This window comes from Hypomesus transpacificus, chromosome 11, assembly GCF_021917145.1.
Source record: "Hypomesus transpacificus isolate Combined female chromosome 11, fHypTra1, whole genome shotgun sequence".
NCBI lineage: Eukaryota > Metazoa > Chordata > Actinopteri > Osmeriformes > Osmeridae > Hypomesus > Hypomesus transpacificus.
In genome coordinates, this window is record NC_061070.1 from 9,037,295 (window position 1) to 9,062,583 (window position 25,289).

Consider the following 25,289-nt stretch of genomic DNA (forward strand, 5'->3'; position numbering starts at 1 on the left):
GCTATCCAGTTTAAGCTTTCATTCAGAGGTGATGAATAGTTTGTGTGGAACATTCTATAATGACTGTCTGTGCTTTCTATCAAATAGCGTTAATCTCTGTTCTCACTGCGGCGTCATTTATTGGACCTGTCTTGCACAAGGTGGGCGGTCTTCATATTGTTGTGCAACATACCAATAGGCTACTGTCCAGACGTTACGAAACAGCCTAACAACATAAAAGTGGACATTTACGGAGCAAAACGCACAAAGGAATTGGATTCAAATGCACCGCAGTCAGTAAAAATTATGCAATAGTGAGAACTTGGGGTAAGAGAGGGATACGAATACAACAGAACAGATGAGAAGGAAGAGAGAGAGACAGAGACAAAAGGAGAGAAGAGAGGAAGAATGGAAGGAGATGCAACGCAGGGAGGAAGGTGGGACACCAGGGAGGGAAGGGCCAAGGGAGAGGAAACAGATCGTAACGAAGGGGAGGAATGAAAGGAATGCTTGGAATGTCACATGGAGATACACTTGCTGTGTCACTGAAGCAAAATGAGAAAATGGGAAATGAGACACAGTGGGGTGAAGAACCAAGATGAATTTAAAGCTGTAAAGCGTGTGAAGACAGAGTGTAAGAAGTAGGGTTTGTCCACCTTCCCAGCTTGTCACCTCTGATTTTTACCTCCATGTCCGTTCTCCCTCTCCCTGCGCTGTCCGCACCCGTTTGATGACGACAACTCTCTCACAGTTCATTTTGACCCACTTTCTTTCCCATGTCCGTCTCTCTCCCTCCCCTTCTCCCTCTGCGGTACCAGTTGCTGGTGCATTCAATCCTTTTTCACCAACGTTTGGAGGCATGTGATAACGCAATTGTTCGTTCGTTTCCCCCCCCCACCCCACCCCCACCCATCCACCCACCACCCCCTCCGGGTCGGGAGGGGGGGGGCGAGTGTGAAGGGGGAGAAAGACTCACGTGGCCTTGCCCTCGCGGAGGAAGATGCAGGACAGGGAGAACTGCAGCGTGGCCGACACCACCTTCTTGGACAGGGGCTTGAACTTGAGCTTGACGTCCGTCTGCGTGGGCATGGGGCTGGCGTACTGCTTCATGTTGATGCTGCTGGTCGCCAGCGCTTTCCGCCGGCCCGACGGAGACTCCTGGCGAGAGAGACGGAGGGAACGCGTGTTAGGGAACCGCAGGTACTCCACGCGGCATATCTGTCCCCCCAACAGGAACGGGTCAACTGACAGAACCTGTGAGGAAATAATCCTGCTAATGGAGATAAACCGTTTGGCTACTCTGTTGTCATCACTTGGAGCCATGAAGCCATATTCAAGGGACAAGAAAACGCATCACTCACAAAAAGGTGCTAAATTCAAAGCGACCCAAAGGCACTGAGTCAATTTCATGTAGCCTATCAGAGGGCACGAGGAGGGGTGGAGGGGGGCTTGCAAATGCTTATTCAATCCTTTGAGATGAGGGAGATGTGCTTCGGGGGGTAGGGGCTAGGGGTTGATTTGGAATTTTGGGCATGTGCCACAGTCTTAGTGAAAAGGATTATGGGATTGCTGAATCGATAGTCTGTATGTCGCTCACAAAGAAAACCAAAAAACGACAAAACAACTGACATTTTGGGGGGGGGGGGGGGGGGGGGGGGGGGATGTTAAATTGTAGGAGAGAAAATAGATCTGCAGCAAAGCCTTGTCAGTGTTTCCAGATAGGGCTACAGAACAGTTGGGCATGTGCACCGTCTCTCGCTCGCTCTTTTGTCCCCCTCCCCAAAAAAGCGATAGGTTTCGTCTTGTGCACCTCTGGGTATTTCTGCGCCTCGCTGTCAGCGAATAGCGGATTTGCTGGCTCGCTGACTGTGTTGATACTGAGCCCGTTCAATTCCCCCCCCCCCCCCCCCCCACAACCCCCCTGTTTTCACTATCTCCTTTTGCCCCCTCTCTTGCTTTCTTGTCCTGTAAGCAAGCCGCATTTCCCAGCCAAATAAAAGTGTGGGCATGTGTGAATGGTGGGCTAGGAACATGAGTTAGTCTGAATCCGGCACAGTGAGACACCACAGAGGAAGCGAGAGGACAAGCAGGGCCTGAACACACTCAGTTGGCGTCGGCGAGGAACCAATGGTTACCATGACCGTTTTTATCTCCCCTTTCTCAGTGTGACCTCTGCACATCGTCGTTTCCTCTGTGTGTGTGTGTGTGTGTGTGTGTGTGTACATGTGATCAAGGCTCAGCCTGTGGCCTTCTGATGCTCTCATCCACCTGCTAGCCTATTCAACAGTGGCCATGGTCAAATTGGTACGTAGTGGTAACATGGAGCCATCTTCTCAACGCATTGGGCCTGGGACAATCCCTTTCTGGTACCATGAAAAACTAGCATGGGAGGGGGGGGGGGGGGGAACTAGCCGCAAAACCCTAAGGATTCAGCCTCTTGTGGGCACAATGCATCACAAAGCCAGGTATTGGAGAACCCATATACATCCACACACGGTGAATTAGAGATGAGGAGATAGGACCTCTTTACATCTCCTGCCGCCTGATGTCTTCACACAGGCACGCTCCCGCTCTGGTGCAGACTCAATAACAGCCTTATCACTGAGGACCATGGGGCATATGCACACGCACACACACCACACAGAGGGCTCCAGAGCCTTTTTTTACACTGTTTTGCAGTGTTCCACCTGCTGGGCAGTAGGGTGGGCAGCCTCAGTCCTTACAGGTGAACTGGACCCTGACCAAAACCCTCCCAGCAGATCACCCATACCCAGCTGTGAGGGCTACACAGGTGATGAACACATAAAGGTATGTCCCCACCCTTACACCAGTGTTTCCCACACATAGACTAATTTGTGGCGGTGCGCCACAGAATCAACACCGGCCGCCACACATTGCGTTTCGTGATTTTTTTTTTTATCGCTATTTAGGTTAAAACACGCAGCGTATTCGTTCAGCTGCATTTCCTTTCCCCTGCCCTCCCTCCGTCTCTCTGTCACTCATGCGTCTCTCTCACATATGCACAGTCACAACGTCAGCACACGTTAGCAACAATGCATACATTCGCCGTTCTAGTAAGACTGAAAGCTATATCAGCCAGCTTTCAGCATTAGTGCCGTAGCTAAAAGTCGAGGAAAGTTGAGGCTACTTTTCGCTAGGTACCTTACTCGAAGGTTCCCCTTCGTTCTTTTGGTGAGAAGTCTCAGGAGCTAGCTACTTACCCGGCGTCCTGGAGCCGACCAGTTAAATAGTTGTTTAGCACTAGTGTGGCTACATGCATAATGCAGAAATGATATATTAGTTGTTGTTAATTTTGTGAAGGTGTGAATCATCTAGGATTAATATTTAATGTAACAAATTATTAACAAATTAACTGTGTAACGAATTATTAACGAAGGAATTATTACGACCCCCCCCCCCCCCCCCCGGCCTGACGACCCCCACCCCCCTCCCAGCCACAACTAGATTTCTAATCTGTGGGAAACACTGCTTACAACCAACAACTGCTCCACCTTGCAAGCCCACCCCCTCCACCTATCCTTCCGTTTCCTCCCTCCCTCCATCCCATCCCTCCATCATCCAAGCCTCCTCAGACGAATGGGGGGAGAAAAGAAAGAAAAAAAAAAGCGACAGAACAACCACGAGTGCAAGATGTGGCGGGCAGCATTCGCCTGGCGAGGCCACTTGACATTTCCTGTTGACATTTGAGCCTCGTCAGATCGGTTTGGGAAATAACGGCGTGCCGTCGGCCCTGAAAAACGCGCAGTTGGATAGAAAGGCAGAAAAAAAATAGAAAAAAAACACTTCTCCTTATCGTTTTCCAGATTACACCAGAGCTATTATACGAAGCTAATAGTGCATGTAGCTACTTTATGAATGAATTTGCCAAATGCATCAAACACTTAAGGAGGGGATTTAGTAAAAAAAAAAAAAAAGAAAAAAAAAAGGGGTGGGGTGGGGTGGCTCTCAAATAGGAAATACTTAAGGATATGCAAATATGTGAGAGAAAGAAAAACGGTTTAAAAAGATTTGAGTCGGGCAGCAAACAATGAAAATGTGCTCTTTTCCCCAGATGCAGCTTGTCAATCAAGTGTGTGTGTGTGTGTGTGTGTGTGTGTGTGTGTGTGTGTGTGTGTGTGTGTGTGTGTGTGTGTGTGTGGGCATAAGAGAATGTTGGGGAGGATTAGAGGGTCCAGGATCCTCACAATGTGTAAAACGAAAAGAAATGACAATAAGGAAGTTTAATTTGTTACACAGAGGCCCATGACTATCAATACACACCCCCCTCAGAGCTTTTGGAAATGCTAACCACCTGAGTGTTGAGGGGAAGGTTGGAGGTGAGAGGTGTGTGTGATAGGAGTGGCTGCATGCTGCCCCCTAGCTGCAGCTCTTCACCACTTCACCTGCAAACTAAGCAGCTCCAATCAGACAAGACAACACCACAACACCACAACATAATGTTTGTACGTGACCCAAGGTGAATTTTGGTGCAAATGAGTTTTTTTTTAGTTTTTGTATTTTTTAAGTATTCCTGTTTAAGTTTGCTAGATACTTATGATACCATAGCATTTTTGCAGGACTCACGTGTAAATATAGGGTTTAGGGTACCAGTACTAGCGCACAACGCTGATGCCAGCTGGCCTAGTATTGATCCACAGCTGCTCCCTTGGTGGGGGGGTGGGGGTCAGGGCATGGGGGGTTCCGGGGGGTCCCGCTGTAGCCCGGCTAGCCAAAATGCCAATGGGACGGGGCAGAGGGGAGTGCAGGTGAGGGGGTGGGTAGCCACCAGGAGATGGATTAATTAGGCTGAGTGCTGAAGGAGCTGCCTTCAGTACAGGGACCAGGTTAGATCTGGAGTACACACACACACACACATACACACAGGCTAGAACATTAGTGAAGGTGTCCACACCCACAATCAGCTAATGGCTTTTAACACATGCCATGTGTCATTTGCTTTCTAATTTTAACAAATGCAATCCATAGTCCCTATTGATTAGGCAGTGTTCACTGAGCAAACACAGGTGACCGAGTTAGAATAAGCCCCTCCTGACACCAACTTACTTTTTAATGGTGAAAACATACCACTGACTTGAGGTTCATTTCGATGCCCGTCTGTTACACTTCATCAATACGGTTGGTTAAAATATCCGTCACTGTCTTGCAACAGAATGTTGGTAAATGGAAATGCATGAACGCATCAAAAGCCACTCTACAAAATACTCAGCACATTAGGCATGGGCCGGTTACCGGTTTCAAGGTATACCGCGATTTGACAAAGTCACAGTTTCAATACCTCTTTAATTTTCCGTTGCTGCGGTATGAGCTGGGTCTTAATAGACGGGTTTGAATGTCTCATAATAGACGGAAAGTGCAGGAATCCCTCAGGGTTTACGCAACGGAGAAAGTAACCGTCCAGTTGGAACAAGTTAAGAGAGTTTGCGTGTTAAGCACTGGTGAAATAAACTTTGAACAGTACTGTAGGATACTATTGGCATGCTACCGACAAATAACACAGCTAATTAACTAGCTAGCATCAGCTAGTTTCACGTTAGCGTACATTACACCAGAGCCATAGAATAATTTTTTGGGGGGGAAGAGCAGATTAGCATACTACATGTCTCTCAAATCTCACCAATTTGCTGTAAGACTCACACATTTCAACCATTTCTAAAGCTGAGAAGCGCATATTTCTGCGGGAGTTGATAAATGTCTCGAGTTATACAGAGTTAAAAACCTGACAACAAGAAACATGGTAAAGCCTGTGTGGGTATATGTTCAGTTAAAACAATAATTATGCAGCATCTTCTTTTTAGTAAAAAAAAACAACTAAGAATTGAATTAATCAACTTGACATGTTTACTGCTGTTAAAACAATGTTATATGTTGCGTAAAAATAAAATATTGTGTTCAACAAAAATATTTTGGAGCTGTAATCGCAATACCGTGATAACCTTGGGAATAAAATACCATGGTATCATACCGTCAAAATCTGATACCAGCCCATGCCTACAGCACATTTAAAACCAAATCCTTTTATAATTTTGTACTCCCTCCCTTCCTTCCTCCCTCACCCCCTCTCAACCGCTGTTTACCAGTCGCCAAGGATACGTAAATAAACAGACAGATCCCTCCATCCGCGTGTCACACCACATGCAGAGAGAACAAGTGGCTTGGGATAGGAGAGGGAGGAAGGAGTGTACAGGTACATTAAAAAACCTCACCTGGAGACGGGGACAAGGCGTCGATGACCCCATCCCTCTCACTCCAACGAGGCGTCAAGAAGCTCATACACCCAATAGTGAACATTTCTCATTCAATATGTTTTTTTTTTTTTTCTGCCATAGAAAATTCAAACAGCCATAACACATCAGAGATGGGATATGTTCAAGTCAAATGTAACCGTGAAGCCAGAAAATACATTATAGAGGTTTATCACTACCACACTGTGACAATCTGATCATCTTGCAAATTCAAGGCTACAGGGTTGCTCTGCCTCAAGGACGGGTCTTATAGAGACATCCAATAAAATCCACATCTGGCTTTGAATTTGCACACAATGGCCTGATTTCTCTGTCCATTCAGCTTCCCTCGATAACTGATGAGGTGGTGCAGTTTATCGCCAAACCTGCGTTGAATAGGGCATTCTAGACGGGGACGCACAGATTACACCTTTATTCATTTGCTTTTATTGCAGGGGAGGATTTATTCTTATGAGCCAAGATACTTCCCTCAAGAGTATGTTTGTGTATATTTGTGCGTGGACAAACATACACATTGTGAGATATTACAGGCTTTGAGGCCTATGTAAAGGACTGGTGTTCCTAGTAGTAAAATGGTTGGTGTCGATTCTCGGTGGGCACGCACACAACCAAGTTTGAATACATTTATCATTTATTTAATTTATTTATCAGGACCCCACCTGATAGTAGGAGAGTGAGTAGGAGAGAGAGTAGGAGAGACTTCAGCCATGTCTACTGCCTAAAACAAAGGAACTACATCTCCCTCCAACACCCACCTCATCCAGAGTCACAAGGGAGAACAGAAAACGCAAAGAAATAGCGAAGCGATAAAAGTACAAAATTTGAGTTATTTTGAATTTTAAAAGGAGAAATCGTAGCAATGTTTGTTTTGTGGCTCAGACACAGAAACAGGGCACTCCTCCTTTCGCCCAGGGCATGATTTCGAGGCACAACAGTGGTTACTCAATACTCACACACATTGATTCCCAAGCCATCAATCATACGTACTTGGTATGGGCCATGCTGTATAAGCCTTACACTGCATGGCTACATATAGGCATGGCCACACACACACACATTTACCCTAATGAATAAAACAAGACACAGAGTTCATAAACAAGTAAATACAGCCTTGGGTGCCAAGGCAGCTGGGCTAGAACGTTCTAGAATAAGCCCGCTAGCTGACAGACAGACGTCAAACAATTAGTGGTTCATTGTGCAGATGTGACTTGGGGTGTGTGTGTGTGTGTGTGTGTAGCACATCACACCCTCATGTTGGCCAGGAATGTCATTTGTGCCGAGCCGTCTCTGATTGTGGAAGATGAAAGGAGAAGCAGTACACACCAGGTTGTCCTTAAAAGGCCTAATCCTGGCTGAGAGGGAGGGTGGGGGGGGGCACCTTTCTCCCCCTCACATTCTTCTATTGCTGACACACACACACACACATCTAGGGGGGAGGAAACCAATGACCTCCACATCAAGGTCACAGGTGAGAGAGAGTGTCTGTGAATATGAGTTGAATTGCGTGACTTGTGTGCAGTGTGTGTGTGTGTGTTTGGGGGGGGGGGGGGGGGCGGTGGGGACACACACACTAGAAACATGATGCGCCAATATTACCACCAATGGAGAAGTAAAAAAAAAAAAAGAAAAAACATCTCCTGCTCGCTCTCTCTCTGGTCTTATCAGTGAGTCCAGGGTGCTCTCCTCCTCTCCCTCTCCTCCTCCGGCCTCTCCATCGCCCAGCGCGGCCCCTCTCAGACCCCGAGCACACACTTCAGAGAGGGGGCTAATGGGAAAATAAATTACTACCAGCCAAAAAGCCCTGCCACTGCACTTCCAACTGCAGACGAAGGAGGTAAAGGGAGATAGAGAGGGAGGGTGAGAGGGGGGAAACCGAGGTAGAGAAAGAGGGAGGGTGAAGAGAGCGAAAGATGGCCAAAATGGTCAAGAGAAGGAGGGAGGTACAGAACAGGAGAGCAGAGAGAGAGAGAGGAGGACAAACAGGGTTGAAGAGGGGGGACTGAGAAAGCAGCGATGGGACAGGGGACAGAGGGGGAGACAAATGAGGATATGGATCTAGTGGTAAAGAGTGGCCAGGCACGGCTCCTCACAGAGAGAGATAAAGCGAAGAAGAGGAATTTTTCATTACTGTTGAGAGTTCCCCCCTGGTGGGAAGACGGGACGGTTTTTTTTTACCCCCCCCCCCCCCCCCCCCCCCCACACACACACACTTTCTACAATTTCCTACCACATGTCGACCTTCTTAAAGGTCCAGTATGGCCAATGGCAACACAGTATCACCAACACACACAAACCTATGATAATACTCTCAGCGATCTGGGATTGATTATTTCCCCCTGCACCAGGCACGATATCAGAAGCCCGCGTTTACCATGGTTTCAGAGCCGGGTCGGAGGGTTTATCAACAAAGGGAAGGGAGAAGGCGAGCCGCTAAATTGATCCACAGGAGATGGTTTGCCCCAGACTGGCTGGTGTTTTCTAATAACTGTAAATTGAGGGCATTGCTGGTGTAATGGACACCCTGGAAGTGCTGACTGTGCGGTCCTGCAGAGCGGCTGCACGCGGCAGAATTTACACGTGTGTGTGTGTGTGTGTGTGAGAGATAGCGAGAGTACTGTGCACCCTAGGCCAGAGGTTTGGTATACACACTAGAGAGCTTACGCTCACGAAACTACCTGTAGATGCGTCATTTAGGAAAGAAGACCCCCCCCCCCCCCCAAAACCTCTTTGAAGCAACCTCTCCACCTTTACAGCGCTAGAAACATTGACACTTCACTCACGGCTTTCAGCTTTTAAGTCCATGTTTGTTTGAGCATTTTAAAATGTGCCTTAAGATCTGACATGGCTATGATATGGCCTTTAATCCACAACAAGGAGGGAGATTTACTACAGTGGTGTGAATGTGTGTGTGTGTGTGTGGGGGGGGGGGGGGTTAAGATTGATACTGACAAAGAACAATTGCTCGCTAAGAGTCTCTCACCGCTCTACATCACAAAGGTGTATACACTTGGAGCTAAAGGAATAATCTGGAGAGACAAAGAGTATTAGAGAGACGATCCTCTGCCTCAGTGGTTTTGATTGTGACCAACTCAAAGAGGAATCTAATATGGATTAAAGAAGGGGGAGATTAGCATAAAAGGGTGACAATGAACACCTACCATGGGGAATTAGTGAGATAAAGAGCTGTGTGTGAGTGAGTGAGTGAGTGAGTGAGTGAGTGAGTGTGAGTGGGTGAACGAATGAGTGAACGAATGAGTGAATGCAACAGACTAGTTTCCAACCATGGAAAGTACTGGGAGGTGTGAGGTCCAGGTGGGGGGGGGGGGGGGGGTCACAGGTGGGGGGGTCCCCCTCATCAACCTGCTCTCCAGAAATCAAGCCCCATCCAGGTTTCTCTTTTCAACACCATCAGTATGAGGGGAGGGGGTCCGTCCATCCATCCATCCATCTTCACACCCCGAGACACACACACACACACACACACACACAATGGGAGTTCCTTCACGTTCCTCCCTCCCTTTCAGTCTCTAAGCCATTATTGTGCGTGTGAGTCATATCCCAAACAGAGACAGTGATGAGTGTTTGGGTATCAGTGTAACTGTCAGTGAGCAGCTTACGCCAGGAATTAGAGCACATCATAAGACCCCTTTCACCGTCACCTAGCGGAACAGCACCCACAAGACACACACACACAAACTGTGACACATACCTATACACACCTGTACCCCACAACCCTAAGGGTCATAGAGAGAGAGAAAGAGATAGAGTTTCATTAGTTGGCTGTCCTCCTACACACAGTACACACACACACACACACTAACAACAGTATATTAAAAGTACTGTTACACACTCACTACCAATCACACACACACACACACACACTCATACAAGGTCAGGCTTGTGGATAAACAAGGGGATTTGGTGGCAAGGTGTGTTGGGGGCCACAGAGCCTTGTCTCCATCACAGGCAGCCATCTTAAGACGCCAGGGGAAAAATAAATAACCGCAAAGATAACAACCGCCTAATCGCACCTCCATTCTCACCCACACCACCTCTAGCCCCACCCCCTTCACCTTCTGTAACTGGCGAAAACAGAGGGAGGAAGTGAGGGATTAGAGTGGAGGCAGAGGACAAGTGAGAGTTGGGCTTGACAACATTGGGACAAAATACAGACGTGTGCGGTTGACTTGAGACGTCTATTTGGTGGCCGCTACGGTGTCAAGGAGATCACTCAGGAACCAAAAACCTTTCAAGGAGATTACCGAGTAGCCAATAAGCTGTCAAGATGATCACTCGGAAGTCAACGTGATATTAGTGAAGTCAGACAATAGCCAGTAAGAGTGGAAGTAAATCATAAATAGAATAAAAGAGAGACATAAGTGTCGGGATTCAACAGCAGGTTACAGGCCATGCTGACCCCAAGACTAAGGAGGCTTGATGGACAAACAAAAGGAACCGGGCACCATTGTCCTTCCCTCATCATCTTCCATTCCCCTCCTCTTCCTCCTACCTCAAGACCTGTTTTACATTCCTACCTAAAAACCTGATACATCAGACACCACTACTGAACACCAGTGTGTGTGTGTGTGTGTTTCTGGGTCAACCCGAGGACACAACAATGTAACCTGAGGAGGAACAGGGAGGTTTAGACGAGGACAAGACTGGCACGCAATTTGGAGCGACCAGTTTTATATTGGGATAGGGTTTAGGAGAACATGTTGTAGTCGCTGTTGATAGGAAAGGACACAGAGTCTAGAAGTAACTAATCTTTTTGGTGGTGCGGATCTACAAAAGCATCTCCACAACTCGCTTGCCGCTGCAAGAAAAAGGTGCAGAAAGAAAGACCCTCCCAACGCTATTCGGTTCCTAAATGACTTATATAACCTCCTGGTGAAGCGGAGACTGGAATATATACGGTTGACCACATAAATTAGACAACATAAGAGTAGCAACATTGTTGCAGTCATGATACAGTACATGACACTAAGATGAAACTCCTCTCTACACCCTTAAAATGTGACCCCCCACAAATGGAGGCCCTTGTGACCCTACGATGCATGCAGCCCACACTGCCCGACGTTCCAGATTCAAGGCCACGCGCGAAGATTAGCAGGCATCCCAGGTGACGCTCGTGTTTGGATGTTTATTTGGGATTGAGCGCCACGCCGTGCAAGGCCAAACAAAGACGGCGTCGGTCCTGTTTGGGGTATCTTCTGTGGAGTTCATTTTGTGTGTGCGCGTTTGTCTTTCTGAGTGTGTTGAGTATATGCACAGGTTCTCCTCGCCGTGGATCTTGTGACATCTGCCGCGGCGTTGGTCTCGACCGGCGCACAGCGGGGCTTCCGAGGGCTCGCGCAGAGAGGATGAAAGACAAGGTCAGGGTGTGGGCCACAGAGACAGAGGCACACACACACACACACACACACACACACACACACACAGACAGACAGACAGGAGTCAAAAAAGAGAAAGACTGAGGCACCACTGACAGACAAGGGCGTTAAAGACGAAACAAACAAATAAAACCCAAAACGAGACTACGTCCAGGATTCCAGTCTAAACACAAGCTGAGATGACCACACTGCCGCATGTCTTTTGAAAAGAGGATAACCCACAGAGCGACGGAGACGGGGAGATCAAAAGAGATCACGCAAGCCTACACAAAAGTGCAGCGCCGTAACGTCTGGTGGCCACACACACACATCAATACACACACATATCTCCACCATCCTGGCAAGGACTCGCTCTCTGTCTGCCAAACTGCCAGCAGCCAGGTACAAAAGGATGGAAGATTAAGAAAAATAAAAAGTAATTTAAAAAGGGTTGAATCGATCTTCTCCGAAAACAGAATCAGGCAGAATCAGGTTGAAAAACAACCACAGCGAAAGACGGGCCCCCACAACACTGCCACAGACATACACACGCGGAGAAACACAATGACAAACACACACACAATGGCCTGTGGTAGAAGCCAGTCAGCAGACTGGCCATGTGACAGAGTTGCGCGGTGTGGATTAAGGACCTGTAAGCCTATTAGAGAGGTTTAGACAGGAGAGACCACCCGGCCTCCCCAGTCACCAACACCGGACCCCCAGCACCAGCCTGCACTCCTGTGTACACAGTCACCAACACCGGACCCCCAGCACCAGCCTGCACTCCTGTGTACACAGTCACCAACACCGGACCCCCAGCACCAGCCTGCACTCCAGTGTACACACACACACACACACAATCCTGATCTGAATGGTCAGTATTCCTGCCCCCAAGGCTGCGCATTATCAGGAAACGCATGACTCAATAACTTCTCCATCAGATTCCCAGGCGTGCGTACACCTCTGTGTCACCCTAACAAGGGGCTTTCTTCAACCTCAGGTACTGAGCATTCATCCTGCATGGGATTTTTGTCCCTGCTCCTGTTTTCATTCCTCTGGTTTCTTACCATAAGTATCAATGGCTTCTTGTTGTGTATTTTGACCACTAACCCTAACAGGCTTACTTAGCAGAGTGCGCACGTGGTGGTGTTGGGTGGGGGGGGCTTCTGAGCAGGCTGGTTGGTGATCGGTAGCATCTGTTAACGCCTAAGTGTGATTAATTAGTCAAATGACTGTCCGGGCTGTGGCAAAATCAAAGAAGGGGCTTGTGGGAGGACTCACACGTGTACAGGTTATTTATGTGACGAGTTCTTGCCTTTGAGAACCCGCAGTAAGAAAGCCACATAAACAAAGAAAAAAGAATAGCCAGAGAAGAACTTTGGAGACACAAGCACGCACACAAACTCAAATTAATCCTAATTTGTCTACCAGGAAAACTTTTGGGATTTCATACTTCATACCAGCTTTTGTCACCTTTGCGTGAATAGCCAGGGACTGAAATAATTGTGTTTTTCTTCCCAGAGGCCCACTCACTGCACACAAGCCAGTGGCCTACGTAATGTGTTCTAGGGGAGAGAGGGGGAGGGGGGGGACGCACTGGAGCCATGGGGACAAGACTGAGGAGACTGAGTGTCTGTGTGTGAGGGTTGATATACAGTACATCTGTGTGTGTCAGCGTTTGTGTGTACGTAGGGCAGAGTGATACGGAGTGGAAATAGCCTTAATGGAGTTGGAGGACGTCCACAAAAGCAGGACATCGGCTCATAGAGCGAGAAAGAGTTAGAGGTGGACGTGTGTGTGTGTGTGTGTGTGTGGAGGGGGGGGAGGAAAGTGAGCATGGTGGATTTCTGTGACCTGTGAAAAATCTAAATTCTATTAGATAGCCAAAGACTGGGACTACCTACATGTCAGGCCTGTTTGTGATGTCAAGTGAATGGAGGAGGAGAAGCTGGAAAAGCAGAAAGAGAAAAGGGCTAGAGGAACCAAGGAATAGTAGACTTCACAAGGCCTAGCAGGGCTAGTGTGTGTCGGTTCTCACACGACTCAGGCTTTGTAAAAGACACAGAGAATACATATTCACACAAACATTACACCCTTTACACACACACACACACACAAAGAGTCCTGTCGGCACAATGCCGTCAAATATAGCAGTCCAATCTTTTGACCCCTCAATTTGCCCACCTTTGTGATAACGCAGGACCATTTGAAGGAGGGTGAAAAGGACGGGTTGCATGCAATTTAGAGATACTACTGAATAGTCATTTTCAGACGGCTACCTCTCCCTCTTTCTATCCCTCTCTCCCACTCTCTCTCTCTCTCTCTCTCTCTCTCTCTCTCCCACACTCTCTCTCTCATCCTCTTTTGATTATGCGATTCCTGAGGCCCTGGCAGGCGAACAAATACCCGAGACAAGGTGCCGTTTGACACTCTGCCATTTTCACTGACAAAATACAATCTCGCCAGGGCAATAATTCGACAGGGGGGATTAGCGTCGCGAGAGGTTGGGCCCCAGATTAAGCGCCGACGGAGTCGCGGGTGAATCTTGAATTTCATCATCTTTGCCGCTCGGGCACAATGGCATATTCTTCCCTTTTCTCCCTGGGCTTCTGATGAAGGGTCAGGAGAACTCACCTCTCCTCTTCTCCAGGCGCTGCATTCATTTCACTCCCTTTTATGAGCTCGATACCTTCTTGATGGGTGGATGGCCTTTTGCCGCGTGCGCGTGGGAGGGCACGCGCGCTAACACGCTCCGAGGACAGCCCGTCTACTAATTCTGGAAACGCCATCCCGTTCCAAACAACAAACACTAACTGAGAAGACACGTTTTCCTCCAAATGCTCGAGGCCGACAGCGGCAATCTCTGTGTAGTCACACACCGAGGCCTCCACATTGTTCCTGTGGCATACTGCCCTCTTGTGGCTGGTTTGTGTTATGCATTGGGTTCAATGGGAAAACAAAGTGATCGAGAAAAGGCTTGATAAATGACCTAAAACTTACAAATGAGGGAAGGTGGGGGAAATTATACTGAACACTTATTTGGCGGTATCCTACTTTTCCTTTTCACTCGTACATCCCTGTACAGGAAGCATTTCATACCATTTCAAATCCTCAACAGCTGGACCTGATTGTGCTTGTCTGCTGGCAGGCCCCCTAGAATAATCCAGAATACCTGGATTCAGATTAAAGCAAAGTATGGGACAACACAGGGACATAGTCGACCCCCTGAAGGATGTACAGTCAAAAATGAGACCGACTGCAAGCGGCGACTGCAGCACAAACAGTGGAACACAGCCTGACAACGAGGTCAGAGTGTGACTGTGGCACACACTGTAATCTGCTGCCAAGTAGGCCAGTCTGGAGGGCTTTGAAGTAAGTCTCACTTGGAGCGCCCTCCCAACCTCTTCACTTTCACTTATTTTCCATTGTACCCTCTGTTCCCCCTCTCTTTCTCTCCGTTTATCCTGCCCCATCCTCCCCCCCACCCTTTCATTTTCGCCCTATTCCTCCATCACATCTGACCCCCTCCTACGGTTTCTTCGCCATAGTACTCTCCGGCTCTCTTCTCCTCTCAGCATCCCCCCCCCCCCCCCCTCTCAGCTGAGTGGACGAACGAGGGTGTAGTGTGGCCTCCTCCTCTCCCTCCATTCCTCCTGTCAGGCACCGGGCATGTCTTTGATCACTCTGTTATTAGAGAGGTATGTACAGACACAGGCCATCCCAGGAATCTGGCTCCCCCCTCTGCTCTCTCCACTCCCCCATCTGCTCTCTCCACTCCCCCCTCTGCTCTCTCCACTCCCCCCTCTGCTCTCTCCACTCCCCCCTCTGCTCTCTCCACTCCCCCCTCTGCTCTCTCCACTCCCCCCTCTGCTCTCTCCACTCCCCCCTCTGCTCTCTCCTGACTCGTGCTGCTCTCCCCCCTCCCCTCTCCCCCCTCTGCTCTCCCCCCCTCTGCTCTCCTCCCCTCTGCTCTCCTCCCCTCTGCTCTCCCCCCTCTGCTCTCCTCCCCTCTGCTCTCCTCCCCTCTGCTCTCCCCCTCTGCTCTCCTCCCCTCTGCTCTCCCCCCTCTGCTCTCCCCCCTCTGCTCTCCCCACTCTGTTCTCCCCACTCTGCTCTCCTCCCTCTGCTCTCCCCCCTCTGCTCTCCTCCCCTCTGCTCTATCCTGACCCTCGGCTGCTCTCTCCTACGCTTTGCCGTGCCGGCACTGTCCTTGTCCTTTTCTGCTGCGAGCGTAGTTGTAGCTCCCTGGCTTGACCACACTGCATAAGGTGACCATTTACTTTCCTATCACACTTTCTCACCAAGAAAACATATCATCAGTCTTTTACACTCTCTGGCATTTAGTATAAAACTGACAACTGTTCTGTTTCTACAAGACCCACAAAACTAAAATACTTCCGTGAACTCGGACCTCCACAGGGAGAGAGTAAAGGACAGTTTAACAGTGGCTTTTCATCTACAATGTGTTTCAATTGAAGGAAAATCAAGGAAATCTAGTCAGAATTTCCACACTGAGAACTATTTATTTGTTCAATTTGTCAACATTTTTAGACAATGGATTCTGCCACAAATAGATGGAATAAGTGTCTGGGGTGAGTGTGGGGAAATTACACTGGCACAGCCAGTTTCCATTTCTACATCAGAGTGGTGTGTGTGTGTGCGTGTGTGTGTTCTCCACTGGGGGAACAGATGGGAAGGAGACTCCCAGTTGGCAGTGAGCCAGATTTCTGTTGCTGGTTCAACCCCCCCTCCTCCACCTACCCCACAGGAGACACCCCAGCCAAAAACAGCAAGGGCATCACTCTGCCTCACCTGGACCAGGAGGGAGGTGGAAGTGTGTGTGTGTGTGTGTGTGTTAGCCTCCTCTGCTTTGCAAGTCTGTACACACACAGTACACACACACAGTACACACAGTGTACGCCAGTGCTACAATGCCAGTCTTGTGTGCTCTGGGTAGCTGAGCCCAGCTGGGTCCAGACAGCAGGGCAGGAGGCTGGCACCATGCTGCCTCAGGGTGAGGGGTGAAGGGCAGGAGACAGTGGGGCAAAGGACGTGTGTGTGTGTGTGAGAGAGAGCGAGAGGGAAAGCTATCCATATTAATAAAGGTTGATAGATCAACACAAGCACACTGTGTGATGGCAAATCTTAGCATTTGCATAATGGTCCCACTCCTGACTCTCTGCCACCGACACTCTCTGCCACCGACACTCTCTGCCACCGACACTCTCTGCCACCGACACTCTCTGCCACCGACACTCTCTGCCACCGACACTCTCTGCCACCGACACTCTCTGCCACCGACACTCTCTGCCACCGACACTCTCTGCCACCGACACTCTCTGCCACCGACACTCTCTGCCACCGACACTCTCTGCCACCGACACTCTCTGCCGCCGACACTCTCTGCCGCCGACACTCTCTGCCACTGTGTGTGCAGTCTCTTATGGAGTACAGCCCACCTCACAATCGTTGGCAAAAATGTGAGTGTGAGAACAGACCCCTACAGCCAGATGCTCCCACACATCCTCCAGGTATGAAAGCCCCCCTAAGCCGCTCCACAGACCTCTGTGTCTCCAGGGGAGACCACTGGCTCACAAGCACAACTGGTTGGTACACTGGGCTCCAATAACATTTACAACCTTTAAAGACTTGGGAGTGCTTTGGAATTGTTCATATTTTGTTACATTTATACATGCCCGAGAGAGAAGATGGAAGCCCTGAGTGTGGGGAGGAGTGAATGTATGTTTGAGTAGAATCTAACCCAAACACAGCTGATTCATTACTTATACAAAGCCTGAGTAACGATGACTCAAGAGGTACCGACACTTCACCTGCTTAGGTGAAGTGACTAATCTAATAACAAAGATTAGTAGTTACTATAAATGGCTTCATGAGAAAATAACAGGTCTGTTATATTACCCAATTTTAAACGCTAAAAGAACATCGTTTCATTTACGCTGAATTCGATTCCTATAAATCAATGGCTACCTGCCACACATACAAATACATATAACTTACCAAGAACAATATTGCTTTTTGCCCTCAAGCTGTACAGGGTGTATAAGAGCTGACTTCAAAAGGTGCCCGTTACAACAGATAATGTTGCCAAAACACACAAAGAGAAACAGTATCACATCCGTGTGCCAAATGCTTTTCCCACATGTAATGGGACATTTGAGCCTGTAGGGGGCAGCAATTCCATGGATAATACAGGCAAGTGGAGGAAAGGCAAGTGGAACAGAGGGTGGTACTCACATTCTCTATGACAAATGTCCATTCCTTGTCTTCAAACTCTTCTGCATGAGGGTCCTGACAAGACAAAATGAATAAAATATCCTCAGAATAGGACGTTCACGACACAGCAAATGAACACACGCTAGCTGGGTTCTCTCTGGACTTAATAATATCAATTAATAAAAAGGGCAGACATGCTAGATTGATGGTGATCCTTGTGGATGAAAGGATGTATGGATGAGAGACTGTGGTGAGTTGACATGAGGAGATGAGGAGGGACGGTAATGGGTGCACGGTGACAGCAGCAGACGGCACTTTTGTCTGATTGGACTATGACCTTCAGAACGCACACACATACAGAAACAAACAGACATACACACACACACAAATGCATGCAGAGACGTCAAACAAACACAAATATATGCGCCCATATTTGGCAGACAGACACATACACTTCACCCAATGTTAAAGCGGAGAGTCAATTACAGGGGTGTGTGCGCGTGTGTGTGTGTGTGGAGAGCCTAATCAGGTTTGAGTTTCTCCTCACCCAAACAGTTGAACAACATCACTTGTATCCTTTGCTGCAACCTCCTCTATAGTGAGGTGAGCTAGGAGCCATGAAGACATGAAGGCCCTGCCCTGACATCCAGCTAGCTGAGCTCAGCATTCTAACCGCAGGAGCACAGAGCTCACGCTGTGCCTGTTACTCTGGGAGCTAATGGGCAAGGACTCTTTCTGTACCACAGTTTTAGTCACAACCCCTGATAAGCCAGCACAGGCACTGATGTTTGTTGCATGATGTAACTTCGGATGCAACTTTGAATCCGAGCTTAAGTTATAGATTCATAGATAGTGACAAGGTTAAACCAGCTGTCTATCAACAGCTACAGCACAAGTCCCTAAAATGACCTATGCTCTTTTGTAAAGCTCTCTCTTGGAAGTCGCTTTGGATAAAAGCGTCTGCTAAATGCATAAATATAAATGTAAAATGTGTCTAAAACAGCGGTGCTCAACCCTGGTCCTCAAGTACCCCCTGTCCTGCACGTTTTAGTTGTTTCCCTGCTCCAACACACCTGATTCAAATGAATGGGTCGTTATCTAGTTATGTAGAAGCCTATTAACGACCATTCATTTGAATCAGGTGTGTTGGAGGAGGGAAACATCTCAAACTTGCAGGACAGGGGGTACTTGAGGACCAGGGTTGAAAACCACTGAGCTAAAATAAGAGAGGGATATTCGGTGGAACTCGGTGGCTACGTGCGCAGCATGCAGATGTGGTTGCATTCTGTTCAACTATTTCATGCCTCGCCAAGGAACACATTTTATTACTTCCTTATGTTGAGACATGATATGTCAGCTCATGCTGAAAGGATCACATGAGCCATGAATTCCAAAACTCTGGCAAGAAGAAAAGGACACCTTAACTTTGCATCTTTGAAAAGTGACACGTGTCAGTTAGCGTTACACGCACAGCCGAGCGTGTTACAAATCACAGTTTAAGGAAGGACGGGGAGACACATGGTTGGATACTCAATACCAGGTCAGCCTAGTAGTGCTTACTTAGTTTTGAGCATATAGAGGCCGGACTAACCCCACTGCTGCTCCACCCACCCAGGGTCCTTTTCCACCCACCCAGGGCGTCGTGTAGCTCGTGTCTGGTGGAGTGGGCTTTACCTTAAACAGCGTGACGGTGATTTCTATGTTCTCTGGTACGGGCCACACCACTACTCCTCTGTACGGGTTCTTGATACCTGGCTGCCAACTGTGAGACTGGTCAGGAGAGAAAACAGAGAGAAACACGATCATACACACAACTGTTCAGCTTGCATGCAATCTTGCTTGGTTTTCCCAAGTCAATGACTAACTGTGGTGTTGAAGATTATGAACTTTGTACGATCTTATAGCCATCTCAAAACTCAGAGAAGGTGGAAGTTTTGCATAACTACTGGCTGTATAGTTCTGTTTCACGATGGCCGTCTCCCTGAGAGACCCCACTTCATCAGCCCTCAGGAGCAGAGCAAAACATATGAACTTTGTACGATCTTATAGCCATCTCAAAACTCAGAGAAGGTGGAAGTTTTGCATAACTACTGGCTGTATAGTTCTGTTTCACGATGGCCGTCTCCCTGAGAGACCCCACTTCATCAGCCCTCAGGAGCAGAGCAAAACATATCCATCAAACTCCTTGACAGGTGGAGACACCCATATGGTATTGCTGACCAATGCAAGCCCCCCCCCCCCCCCCCCCCCCAAGTCTCAAGAACCAGCTTACCCCATTTACCTCCCCCTTTTTCTTTTTTTATGAATGTGGAACGTGAATATATGCAGTGGTGTGGCTTCCATCATGTTAAATGAGAATAGGAACAAGGCTTGGGTAGACAGTGAGTCACACTGAAGAGCAGAACCGGATCGAGCCGGGCCCAGTTTCCTTCATGAACCACCGCAGTGGGTTGAAACCCATTAGGCAAGAAATAAAGGCAGCAAACAACTACTACTGAACAAAATGGCAACTAGCTCTGACCAACCCTTGGAACAATGGGGCTTTCTGGCCAGAAAAGGCCTTGTAACACCGACCTTGGAAGATTTCCTCCGACTCCTCCGCGTCCATACCACCACTAGCTTGTCTGGTTGCCTGTAAAAGATGGGGAAAGCAAGGGCATTAAAAGAGAGGAATGAGATGAAAGTAAAAAATAAAAAAAAAGAAGCATTTTCAATCTGCTTGTACCCTCCTTGGATATCCATTTCACATTCTGTTCTATCAAATACTACAGGACAGCCTGTGACTACCCAAGCTTCTTTTCAGAAGTTTCAGAAGAGGCATCAGAGAGAGAAACATATCAAAGTCTCTCCACTGCTCCATCCTCTCTTTACATTAAACATTCCTCCATCTTAACCAGTCCTCTGAAATTTGACATGTGCTTTGTGGAAGTACAGTTCGAAAGCCTTCACATAAAACATTTAGTGAGAAAGGTCAAAGCACGTCTCCTGCCATGTGAGGTACGACTTTAAATGAAGTGAGAGGCCAACACACACACACACAAACACACACTCCAGAGCTGGTGCAGTATGAATTAATGATAAGCTACAGTCAAGCTCTGGCCTAGTCCCAGTAGACCGATGCATACACAGCACGGCAGGCGCACACACACACACACACACCTGATGTCACTGGAGCAAAGACACAAACATAGCAGACGTCCCATATTGATACAGCGATGGAAAAAGAGGGTCATTTCAATAAAGTATACAAAGCAGTGTGTGTGTACACAAAGACACACAACTCTATCAGTTGACATGATACAGCAGACTCAGCCTTCTTGCACACAAAGCACACACAGGACTCTAATTTAAATGGAGTGGTTTAATTCACATAAGGATATATCCTTAGGCCTTATCGAAACAAACCCTTCTCTAATCAAACTGGCTGTATGAGGAAGACAGGAGCATGGAGGCGTAGGCACATGGTAGCTTCTAAAGCAGTGGTCACCAACCTTTTTAGGCCAAAGATCACCGACCTTTGCCTTGGTGACCCGAAGATCTACCTATTGAGGCGTTGAGAGACAGAACAGACTCCAGACTGAACTTACAACTTAACTTTATATTTGGCCTTATTGTAATTGAATGAAATCAAACACTTTGTGAACAATATGAACAAGAAAAAACACTTTTGCAATTAGCAGGCTGGATATGAACGGTTTTATTTATAAACTGAAGTTACAACACAACACTGACAAATTTCTCATGTGACAAGTCAGTGTGATGGCTGTGACTGAACACTGTCTGTGAGTGCCTTGTAGTTTGGCTCATAAGCAGAGACAGCCAGTCTGAGGCAGTCTGTGAGGTGTCTGTCAGTAAGCCGGCTCCTGTACTTGGATTTGGTGATTTTCATCTGTGAAAATGCCATTTCACAGAGGTAGGTCGATCCAAAGTAGGCACTCACTTTTAGTGCACATGCACTGAGGAGAGGAAACTTCTCTCGCCTGACAAGTCCCCAAAAGTCACTGTCCCTTGACCTGGCTTTCAGCTCAATGTCATTTTGCAAATCAAGCATCTCCATGTCCACTCCACTTGGCAAAGCAAATGCTTTCTCGAATTGGTCTGCAACCTCCTCTGTATTAATAGGCAGGAATGGGTTTGAAAGAAATGCAGCAATATCCTTCATGATTTCTAACTCACCAAAACGTCGACTGAACTCCGCTGCCAGTTTGTCCAGGTGCACACAGTACTGCTCAGGGTGAAAGTCAGAAGAGTCTTTGATGGACTGTGACATTTTTTCCAGGTTTGTAAAGTGTGTCAGCGTCCCTTTCCTCAGATTCGTGGTCCAGACACAGAGTTTGGCCTTGAACGCATTCACTGCGCTGATCATGTGGAGGAGGTGCCGGTCTTTTCCCTGGAGTTCGTGGTTGAGCGAGTTCAGTTTTCCGGTTAGGTCCGTCAGAAACCCCAGGTCCAGTAGCCACGCATCCGTTGAAAGTTCCTCGTGCTCCTCGTTCCTTTTCGACAGAAACGTCTTAATCTCAGGCAGCAAGTCAACAAATCGCTGCAGCACTTTTCCGCGACTCAACCACCTGACATCAGCATGCAGAAGCAGGTCTCCATACGCCGAATCGAGCTCATCCAATAACGCCTTGAATAAGCGATGCTGAAGCGCTTTTGCTCGAATCGAGTTTACCACTTTGACCACCAGTGACATGACATGAGAAAAGTCCACAACTTTCCCAGCCAAGGCTTGCTGATGAATCACACAGTGATACTTCATGAAGTCGGGGAAATCCGGATCATTACGGCACAGTGCTATAAAACCAGCGTGCACACCGCACATTGCCGGTGCCCCATCGGTAGTGATTGCCACCAGTTTCTGAATGGGGATGTTCTTTTCACGGACATAGCTTTTAAAAACGTTGTAAATATCCTCACCTCTCGTTCTCTCTTTTAATTGGAGAAGAGTGAGGAAGTCCTCCTTTGTTGTAAAGTCCTGGAAAGCCATTCTGACAAATACAACAAGCTGAGCCGTGTCCATTACATCCAGCGATTCATCAAACTGCAGTGAAAAATATTCACAGAGTGACAAGTCCTCCAACACCTGTTGACCAACGTTATCCGACAGTAACTCGATCCTTCGTGTCACTGTTGTAGGACCAAGAGGCACAGCACGGAATGCAGCTTTTATGTCCTCTTTGTTTTTGAAGGTGCTGCAAACAGTCTCTGCGGTGACGGTCAATAGTTCCTTAAACAAATCCCCATCTGTAAAAGGTCTCTTGTGTTTAGCCAAAATGTGGCTAATACGAAATGACGCCTCAGTTGCAGCCTTACTTTGAGACGTAGGTTGTGAGAAAAGCGACTGTTGAGCCTTCAACTCCATTTTCAGCTCCTGAACTTTTTTGGCGCGGATTGCGCTCTTTGGTGGATAGCAGTCTTTGAATTTCGGATGGTTAGTGTTGTGGTGCCGCTCCAAATTCCCTCGCTTAGACAGTGCCTGTGGCTGGTGGCACAACATACACACACTCTTGTCTTTTACCAAGGTAAAGATGAATTCCTCCTCCCATTCATGATGGAAACTGTAGTTTTTCGCCCTCTTTCGTGGTGCCTCTGCCATGCTTGCTAACACTATGTGGACAACACGGGTAAATAAACAAACCAACGGCAACCACGCCCACAGGTATCCTGGGATAGCAGGTCTCTCAAAGGTCGTCTTCGGGAAAAAACGCCCATTTATTCTGTCGGTGAATTGCTTTGCAACACGCACAGCCAATATGCAAATCCAGGTACAAGAGAACGCGCGTTCAGTTTAAGAATCCTCCGCGTTCATGAATTAGTCGGAGATCAGTATTTCTGAATTTATTTTGGAGATCGACAGGGAAAGTCTCCGAGATCGACAGGTTGGCGACCTCTGTTCTAAAGCATGCCCTCAGATGCTGTAGGACAACAGGCTAATATAAAACCATGAGAGAAACAAGTGACGTAGCGCGAGGCTGGGTGTCAACCTGCCCCCACCTCTCATATGCTAAAATGTGGAGTTGCTCGACAGGGGCTCAACTTGATGGCTCTCACCCCCCCATTGTGTAACTTACTGTAGCATTGCTAGTCAATGTTGATAAGTAAGGGTCAAGATGTGGTCTGATTGGTTGTTCTTGTGTATAAAGGGAATGGTGAAGCATTGTTCTGTGGATTCTTGATCTGAGACCTTTTCCTCAGCTCTGGCTTGTCCTTGTACTCCTTCACATCTTGCTTTCTATATCTGGTTTACTGTAGTCATGGTAGCATAGTTGAGAGTTAACCTTCATTTTGTAACATGTTTTCTTTGTAATTGATTTCATTCATTTGCAATGTTATTCATTGCGTATTTCATTTCAACCGTCCTTTGACCCTTCTTGCTCTGATTTAACCTATAATCAAATACCGTATTTTCCGGACTATAAGTCGCACTTTATTTCATAGTTTGGCTGGTCCTGCGACTTATAGTCAGGTGCGACTTATATTTCAAAATATATACATTTCAATGGATTCGGTGATGTGGAATGAGATCGGGAGCTTGGTAAACTAGCTTACTGGTAATTTGCTTGTTGGACTTGCTAGCTTGTTATGTTAATGTAGCCTATTCAGCCTCCCAGGTATGTTCTTAATGCTATTTTGTAGCTGAATAACTGTTAATGTGTTACGTTAACATACCAGACATCTATTCAGCCTGTTGTTCTGTGTGCTTTTGTGTAGTTGAATAACTTGCCTTTCCAGATTAAATGTCTGTTCTTGGTCTTGGATTTTGTGAAATACATTTCTAAATAAATGCGATTTATAGTCCAGTGCGATTTATGTTTTTTTCCTCTTCATGACGCATTTTTTGACTGATGCGATTTTTTATTCCGGAGCGACTTATAGTCCGGAAAATACGGTAACTATAATTCTATTTGTAATGGTATTATTTGGTTAATGCTAATACAATGTTCAGTTTCCCATCTTCCTTTAAACCAAAGAGGAATTAGTTTTGATTGTTAGGCCAATATTTAACCCCTACAGTTTGTAGGTGTTAAAACCGAAGCTAGCAGAAAAGCTTTGGTTAAAAGCTAATCAAGGTTTGTCATTACTGTCATTTGTGTGTATGGTGTAGGTTGTGTAGTGTGTGACAGAGAAAGATGAAGAAACGTAAGATACATGTGTGAGGAAAATAAAGTGATAGGAGTTGGGTAAGGGCATATGACTCCTCTCCAGTGCTGTTACAATGTGTCCCGATACCCTGAAGCTATTGTAGATTCGCCAAATGTGCCAATGGATCAGTTGAAGACAACTCAGACATTGCACAAACAGGAGAGAGAAGAGAGAGAAAGAGAGAGAGTGTGTGTGTCTTGGGATCTTGGGAGTTATGTGTCTTGGAGGAGGGCCTTGGGGTTGAAAGGACACAAATGAGTATGTCTGTTAAACAGAGAGACAGAAAGAAAGCAGAGAG

The 25,289-nt window shown here is 47.4% G+C and overlaps 1 protein-coding gene across 1 annotated transcript in view; it reads right to left on the minus strand.

Moving 5' to 3' along the window:
* ehbp1 (EH domain binding protein 1) overlaps positions 1-25,289 on the minus strand; it is an 81,372-nt gene that overhangs the window by 45,706 nt on the left and 10,377 nt on the right. The window contains exons 3-6 of the mRNA XM_047029374.1: positions 20,423-20,480; positions 19,523-19,618; positions 17,870-17,923; positions 956-1,137 (exon numbers count right to left, since the gene is read on the minus strand). Of these exons, the coding sequence (XP_046885330.1) occupies positions 956-1,137; positions 17,870-17,923; positions 19,523-19,618; positions 20,423-20,480 (390 nt within the window). The remainder of the gene's footprint in view (positions 1-955; positions 1,138-17,869; positions 17,924-19,522; positions 19,619-20,422; positions 20,481-25,289) is intronic.